At 36.3% G+C, this 9,126-nt stretch overlaps 1 protein-coding gene across 1 annotated transcript in view; it reads left to right on the top strand.

Annotated features, from left to right (window-relative positions):
• Positions 1–9,126, top strand: part of LOC106458589 (inactive tyrosine-protein kinase 7-like) — a 99,040-nt gene that overhangs the window by 70,541 nt on the left and 19,373 nt on the right. The window contains exons 3-4 of the mRNA XM_022384856.1: positions 2,179–2,466; positions 4,069–4,216. Of these exons, the coding sequence (XP_022240564.1) occupies positions 2,179–2,466; positions 4,069–4,216 (436 nt within the window). The remainder of the gene's footprint in view (positions 1–2,178; positions 2,467–4,068; positions 4,217–9,126) is intronic.

Genomic DNA, 9,126 nt, shown 5'->3' with positions numbered 1-9,126 from the left:
ATTTTTGTTCAATAAAAATATTTCAAATGCGACTGTAGCCTTTTTTTCCCCCAAAACTTTGTCTTATACACCGCTGCGTCTTATATTCCGAAAAATACGGTACTTCTCTGACATTCTGTTTTTATCTCTTAAGCCGAAAGTTATACACTTTACATCATATGTTTTAACAGGTTAATATATCGGGTAAACGTTAACTCTTCATGTTGTAGGTACGGTTATTCCTCTTCCAGCTGTAGTAATGATGGTGCTTTCAGAAAGTCTTGCTGTTAATGAGCAAAGGTCCTCGATACGTTCGTATATAACTTGCAGGTATGTACGAGGCTTTTCCCGCGAAGGTGATCACCATGTCTGTTTTGTCAGTAACACTAATGGCGGGCGTAGGAGCACGAGGTTTAACCAGCTTTTCGCATGTAGATTGCAGTGTGTCGGGATCAGCACACAAATAATTTACTGTTCATCGTGAATTTACAAAAAGGAGGTCCCTCGGAGGCGTCGTATGTCCTGACAACTGGGGAAGAAGAGGGTGGGAGTGGGAGCGAGTGCACGTTGCTTATACTCTGTATCTTAGTAACCCAATACCCGATGAAACAGTGCAGTGAGTCACGGCCTGAAATGTTCTGTTTCTTTGTTTCTTCCACGTATAAGGGGATTAGGTGTAGCTCTAGCTTCTTCATGTAACGGTCACTGTGTGTCATCAATGTCGAGTGAATTAGTAATAACTGGAAAAAAAAAGAAAGAAAACGAACAAAAAACATACAAGTTCATGAAAAAATCAATATGAGGCATTATTGTGTTATATATTTGTCTTTTTTTTTACCACATTGGGCTAACTACGGTGTCCACCGCGTGGAATCGAACCCCGGATTTTAGCGTTGTAAGTCTGTAGATATGAGGCATTCTTGTGTTTTATATATATATATTTCTAGCCACGGGGCTGTCTACGGTATCAACCGCGGGGGAATAGAACCCCGGTTTTTAGCGTTATAAGTCTGTAGATATGAGGCATTATTGTGTTATATATATATATATATATTTCTAGCCACGGGGCTGTCTACGGTGTCTACCTCGGAAGAATAGAACCCCTGTTTTTAGCGTTATAAGTCTGTAGATTTACCGCTGTCTCGCCAGGAGACTGTTATATATATATATATATATATTTCTTTAGTGATGCACAAATAAGATTTTTACCTGTCTTTACACAGGCTATGTACGGTGTTAAATTTACACCCTTTCATGCGTCATGTTTCTTAGTGTTCGTTGTATTCGGGTTTATACAACACTATCAAAAGGTTCGTGAACATACCATTGTTATTGTAATTGTTATAGCGACCTTTGGCCAAATTTCAATAATTTAGTGCATGAATTTTGAAAAATAAATCAATTGATACTTCCAAACATTATACATTTTTTGTACGTATCTAAGGTACTTATTATGACATGTATGTAAAGTTTGTATTAATTTTTCTTTTATTCTTAATGAAATACCAATAATTCTTTTAGTCTCAAAGTTATATCCAAAATACAAGATAGAACTCCAAATCAAAAACTTTAGGACTATCACTATTGTAAAATTAAATAGTAAGATAAGTTGTGTTTGTTTAAGCATGAAGCTACACTATGGGTTATTTGAGCTCTGTCCACCGCGGGAATCGAACCCAGGATTTTAGCTTTGCAAGCCCGTAAAACCCCCGCTGACCCGCAGGGAGACATCAAGATATATAAACCATTTCTTGTTAACAAAAATTAGATTAAAAATAGGAATAATTGCATAAAAGTAGCCAAGTATGGGGTTCTTAATATGAGATTTTTGAATCTTTTTAAAGTAAATATTAATGTTTGTTACAAATTTTAGGTTCAAATATTTCGTTTGTGTATCATTAAAGAATTAGAGATTTATCCGAGTTTATAATTATATGAAGTATACATGTATCTAATGTGTTGAGAATTTAAGTTCTATATACTATAATTTCGTACCTACGCCTATAATTACTAATAATGACAGCCAATCGAAGAAATTAAGATTTACAGTGACTAACCTGCATCAGATAAATTAACGGTTTTCTGAGTTTTATAATCACAGAAATAGATAATATAGTAGTTGTAAATAACTTTCATTCCGAGTGGATTATCATGTGGTGAAGAGCGAAGCCTCAAAATTTTCCACTATTTCATGTGTAGGGATCAGTGATATGGCTGAAATACAGCTTCACAGTCCTCCGAAGGAAGAGGAATTGGTTCTTGGGGGAGAGATGGTACTTCGATGTAAAGCTGAAGGGAGCTCTAACATCAGCTACGTGTGGTTCCACAATGGTAACAAGATCTTCAGGAACAACAGAATATCCATCCGCCACAGACGACTTCAGATTGATAAACTGACCCTTCAAGACAATGGGATTTATTCTTGTCGCGGAGTTAACAAAGCTGGCGTTGTCACAAGCGCTAACAACTTTGCTCTCCGTTTAAAAAGTAAGTCTTAAAATGTTTTCTAGGTCAGTTTTTTCCAAACTCTTTTAGTCTGAGACTCCCTTGATATGAATAAAAATGTTTGAGGCCCCCTATATCCTATAACTTTAGCATGGTGATTGAAAAACAGTGCCGTAATAAAAATAATATCTCCTTTCGACATACTCTATCATTTAATTAATTCAACATAATTTTTATTGACTTGTTGTTTATTTAGAATTAAAATTAATTCAGCATCTTTGTTTTCGGGCCATTTTGGCGGCCCCCCAGAAAAAGCGTCACGGCCCCCAGGGGGGGCCGCGCCTCCCACTTTGGGAAACACTGTTCTAGATTACCACAAACAAAACAACTTAAAGCAGATGTATTTTATAATAAAAGAGAGTGAAGTAGTCTGTTCAGGTGTGAAAGAGATACTACATCAAAATGAGAGCGGGATAAAAGAATTTTAAGGCCCTTCGCACAATGGTAATTTTACTCCGCGGTTCTTTAAGCTATACACATTATGTCATGTACAACCTGTAAATATGAGAACATCTTTGTATCCGGAAAAAAAAAAGAGTTAAATCTTTCTCGGCAAAAAACACAAGCGCCATTGACAGTGCAAAGGTTTTATCTTCTTGATCTGATAATCTAACACCAAATATAATTAATTAAACAAATCATCGTACCCGCCCCATTAATAGAGAGGCTGAGAGAGCCTAATCATCATTGTAAAACATGAATGAGTGAATGTATGTTGTACTATCTCTGATTGTTAATACCACTACTTCACGAATCTCGTTGAGATAACTATTTTTCCACAGTTGGTCGGGGACCCAGACCTCCTCTGAGCTGGGGTCTCTGAGCGAGCCTACAGAACATGCTTGAGTTATAATACTGGGGAACAGGGGAATATCAATGTTTAGTTTCATCTGCTGATCTAAGTATCAATTTGTGGTTTATGTTTTATATATTTGATAATGTAGGAACTGCCCTGTCGTCGATATGTTATGTAAAGGTTCTAATTAAAGGAATAAAGTACTTTCTACCATTTAAGAACATAAAGTTAGAGCAGCTTCTGTGGGTTGTATTGATAATCTTTGTCAACGAGACAATATAATGTTTTATCATTTAAAGATTATATGTAGGATAATATATATGTATTATTTCACGAGTCACTGTTAAGTGGATTATATTCGAACCCTGCTGAAATCAGCTGGATTTAATACAAGTTTACAGAGGCATCTTCTGTTAAGTAAATTCATACATACAGGGTGTCCAAAATGTCTGAAACCACAGGTCATTTGTTACTTTTTTATTTCCAGACACGTGACTGATTATGGCGCTGTCAAAGCATGAGAAAGTCGAGCTAATCTTGCTATTAATCCAAACTTATTATGTATTAGAAGGACAGCATGTGGAACACGTCTGTAAAATTCACTAAAGTGTCTATAGTTTCAGACTTTTTGGGACACCTTGTAGTTTTTGTGGTTTTGATTGTTTTTTTGTTGTTTTTTTTTGCATGACTATAAGTTATCAAAAGAACAAATAAATCATAAATGTTGTTAAGAGTAGTGGTTACGGTCATCCAGTGTTGAATATGAAACTAATACCAATAATTTGCAGATAAAGATGCGCCTCAAATCCTGAAACTCCCTCAAGACATCACTGCCAAGAAGGACGACTCTGCCGTCTTTGACTGTGTGTATAAGAATGCTGTGGCTGTACAGTGGTTTTTTCGCAACAAAGATGTTCCTCTCACCAACAGTTCCAGGTGCATGCTTTGATCTAAGCTTTTTTTTTACTCTGTCAGTTGTATACATTTTCACGGCATGGTGTCACCTTAAGTTTTTTTACAGATTTACTCGATAACATAAAATAGTTTGTTTGATTTTGTTTGAAATTAAGCACAAAGCTATCCGTGCACTGCCCACCACGGGTATCGAAACCCGGTTTCTAGCGTTGTAAGTCCGCAGACATACCGCTGTGCCACTGGGGGCTAATATAAAAGCAAAAGGGCGAAATATTTTTTTACATCTCAAGTACTGGAGGTTTATAGTTACTCATTCAGAGTTATTAAAAATCTTTGCTGTTGTTTTTGCTGTCGGAATTGTGAATGTTTGAGAGTTTTTGTGGATCATAATGAAATGTTAATATTTCTAAATAAATCTCATCCAGTGGACATGAAAATTGATCTTAATTTTTCTTTCCTACTAAACGTCTCTCGAAATCAGTTTGTAATATATTGTGGTGATGAACGGATAGGGATCAAAATAGAAAATATGAATAGACTTAAACGTTAACTGTAAGCCTTTTCGTAATTAAATATTATTACACCATTTATTTCCACGTTAACGAATAGAAAATATCTCGTATACAAAGAACAACATTTTTACCGTAATTATTATGATTTTATATTTAGTATTAATGTATAATTCTTTTGATTTACTTTCGGTTAATCACGAATATTAAGTTGCGAATGGCAGAGTATCACGTTTCAAGAAAACACTTGCCTGAGTACTCTCCTAGTTTCGAACCCTGATCAAAAGTGTGACACCAGTTCATTGCATTAGAGTACTGGATAATTTAAATGCTACTAAATAATTTAAGGTAATTCTTTAGTTAAGGTTCTGTTAAATATGTTTTATGTTTGTAAAGTTTTATTAACTGTACCTTCCACTGAAATTGCTTTAATCTTCGTACATTAATATGTTTTGTTTTTTGTTTAGATGGCATCACAGAATCTTAGATTTATTATTGGCAATTAGAACAGCTTCTCTTAAAACACCCCTGGTGGCTCAGCGGTAAGCCCGAGGGCTTATAACGATAAAAATCGATTTTCAATACCCGCGGTGGGCAGAGCACAAATAACCCATTGTGTAGCTTTGTTTTTAACGGCTAACAAAACCTATTAAAACCAGTGAAGCAGGCTTAAAATATACGTTTCTATGGTGGTTATGTCATTGTGGTTTAATTATCAAAGTATATGTAGGAAACATTTTGTCAGCAGATTTTCCCCTGTGTATTGTTGAATGTTATAGATTTGTAACTGTATGGTTGCCGTAGAAACGAATTATCTACTTTCAGCTATCCGTAATCCACTATAGTAGTACAAAGTCCACAAAATTCATCTACAAAGAAAACGGAATTGCTATAATTTATTGTATCTAAGCACGCATAGAATGATGTTCGAGGGTGCACGAAAGAATAATTTCATGAATTTATATCTCAGTAATACGCACCTGCCCTTTGTTTTCGGATATCTGCGCTAAACTACTCAATGGCTATCCGTGCTAACCGTCCGTAATTTTTAACTGATATACTAGAGAGAAGGCAGCTAGTCAACAATATCCACCGCCAACACGTGGTCTACTTTTGTCTGACCTTCACCAAAGTGCGGAGCGCGATTTTATATTTATTTCTATGCGGTAACAAGACGCGAAAGATGGAGTCGCAGATCTCTAGGCCACGCTCGGGCCGTTGCCATTTGGGACTGAACAACTTTCAAAACAGCAAAGCTTTTGAATTTTCACAACCAATGCTTCAGATCCGTTGTGATTATCATCCAAAAATCGAAAATCACTTGCAAACACATTTATTTCATGTACCCGTTTGGCATAGACACTAATTATAAGTTGAACTCCAGGTTTCAGTGATATTTTTGTGATTATTTGTTGTCGTTTTTCTTTGTGTATTACACTTAGGCCTAAATAGAATTTTTGTGATTAGGTTTGTGAGATAGCCTAATGTATAGAAATGTGGCTGCTAAATGCATCATATCACTCGGGTTTCCAAAACTTATTGTATCAAATGTCAATGTTAAGTTTACAAAATTAGTTTGAATTATTAAGCTTTATCGCGTGACAGGCGTTGCAAACTAAAGAGTATACACGTTAGGCCTTCTCTGCATTCGCTACGGCTAATATTCATTCCAAAAGAAGACGTAATTTGTTGTGCATTTATGGATTACTAAAGTAAATGCTAACAGAATATAAGAACATTTATATTCATCGACTGGCGCGTAATTATTCGTATAAAATGTTTATCGTTCGAAATAATTTTGGCCAAAAAATAACTAATGGTTAATATTCTTAGCCGTATGCATAAATATTTCTATTAAGACGGTTGTTATTTTCTTAGCACATATCTACACGATTTGAAAGAAGAAAAAAAAATATTGTGAGTAGCTGCGAGGAATAAAAACATACGCTTTCCTCCGGTTTTAAGAAATGTACATTAACGACTACAGATTTTTTCGAAATACTTTCTAATTTATTTAGAAAATCGAAGAATTTTTCGAACGCATTTGTTTACGTTTATGATGGATTATGTCACATATTCCATTAAAAATATAGGTCGGAGTTTGTAATTATTATAATTTTTTGCAGGTACGAAAAAAAATTGTTGTTTGTCTTTACAACGTATTTAATAGCAAAGTAAAATGTTCTTGTTTTCTTAAAGTAGTTCTGAAACTCGCTTTGTTCCTGGATATCAGAAGAGCTTGTCTATCTCATTGCTTTTACATTTTTCACAAAGGTTGTTGTCCCACAAACGGCAGAGACGGAGTTATGTTTTTGTTGATCTGTCATTGGAATATGTCGATAGTTTGGAAAAGACTATTGAAACCGTCAGCGGAGAAGAGTGGATAAGTCGGAGACGCAGGAGAAGGATTGTTTGCACTGGTATTTATCAGCAGTACCGCGGCGTTCTTATGAGCTTCATCGGAAAAACCCTGATTATGATGGATGCGACCCACTTCTTAATAGAAACGTCGTCCTCGTGCAGGCGGAAGTAACTCGCCTTCCTCCCTTTCATAGTTAATTTCCTGTTGTGTCACAAAGAAGAGGGAGCGATTCCAACTCCAAGCCTGCTTACCCGTCTTAAAATAAATTAGATGAATCGTAAGACGGTCATTGAGATAGTCAAGAGAACTGAATTCTAACGAGACGTTTCGAAAAGCGGCGCCATTAAACACTTCATGAGCTAAACACGAGCTCAAAGATATTGTAAACTCAATTAGAAAAAAAAAAAAAGACCACGCTGTTCTGCTCAAGGTGTAAAGGAATGAGAAAATGTGGTAGTTGTCCCCGCGCAGCAGAAGTGTCCAATTAAGACTTAATACCTTCTTTACACGAGCTCGAAGATATTGTAGACTGAATATACAAAAATGGACGCTCTGCTGTGCTCGAAATATAAAGATATGAGAAAATATTGTATTTTTCTCTGCGCAGCAGAAGTGTCCAATTAAGACTTAATACCTTCTTTACACGAGCTCGAAGATATTGTAGACTGAATATACAAAAATGGACGCTCTGCTGTGCTCGAAATATAAAGATATGAGAAAATATTGTATTTTTCTCTGCGCAGCAGAAGTGTCCAATTAATACTTAATACCTGGGCCCGGCATGGCCAGATGGTTAGGGCGTTCGACTCGCAATCTACGGGTCGCGGGATCGAATCCCCGCCCCACCAAACATGCTCGCCGTGGGGGCGTTATAATGTGACGGTCAATTCCACTATTCGTTGGTAAGAGAGTAGCCCAAGAGTTGGCGGTGGGTGGTGATGACTAGATGCCTTCCCTCTAGTCTTACACTACTAAATTAGGGACGCGAAATCCAAACAAACAAACTTAATACCTTTTTACACTTTTACAGAAAACATTTTACGAAGACATTGAATATTGCTCTGGCTTTGCGATAATACAAACAAACCCATCCTGTTTTACTCTTGTTATTTGTATAGAAATTGATTATGGTAGTTGTTTTTTTTTTAAAGTAAGATTTACGATATGCATTTTAAGTTTGAAAATTCAATAATTGTAATGGTGTCTTAAAAAGGTATTTTATCTACGTATTTCCATTTCTGTGATCAAAATTCACATTTAATACACTTTGAAATATAAATGTTTGGTGTAGGTTTTCGTACAACTGCCCCATTCGATCTTGTGAGAAACAGAATTTGTTGTATGTACCTGGTATACCCCCTGTATTGTTCTATCTGGATGTCGTCATATTTCTTTAAATATTTCTAAAAAAAAGCTACTTTGTAATATTTTATTTTTCAATAATCTAGGTACATCACGAAAATGCTGTTATGCAATTCTGACTTTGTCATTTTAAAGATTATTTGGCACATTTTTTTATACATTACACACACTCACACATGTACACTGAGTGGTCACAAGTAAATAGACACCTAATTTTTCGTCATTTAACTGATTTATGCTAATTATGTTCACAGAGCACTATATAAATGAAAATGGTCCGCACACTAATTATCTTGTGCTACAACATACCTAGAACTGAAGGTTCTCTCGAATTGTCAGATTTTGTTAGAGGAAGGATAGTTGGTCAAGCAGATGGTGGAATCAGTCAGCGGCAGATTTCGCAGAATTTGGGAATCCCGCTTTCGACAGTCAACAGAATCATCGTGCAGTTCAGGAAACACGGCAAGGAAACAACTGAGCAGCGTCTGGTCGTCCTGGTCCATCGGAGAGGACAAAAAGGACTGTCAAGAGGAGCATCGAAATGGGTCCCAGGTTAACGACTGCCGAAGTGGCCAAAGTTGGTGGGATGATCCCGAAATATGTTTAACGGATTCTCCACAGATTGGGTTATCGTTGCAGAGCAGCTAGATGGAAGCCCTTATTAAGACCTGCGAACATAGTCAGACGAAAAAAGTGGG

This window comes from Limulus polyphemus, unplaced genomic scaffold, assembly GCF_000517525.1.
Source record: "Limulus polyphemus unplaced genomic scaffold, Limulus_polyphemus-2.1.2 Scaffold489, whole genome shotgun sequence".
NCBI classification, from domain to species: Eukaryota; Metazoa; Arthropoda; class Merostomata; order Xiphosura; family Limulidae; genus Limulus; species Limulus polyphemus.
The sequence above is the reverse complement of the archived record's forward strand: the minus strand, read 5'-3'. Positions and strand labels throughout refer to the sequence as shown.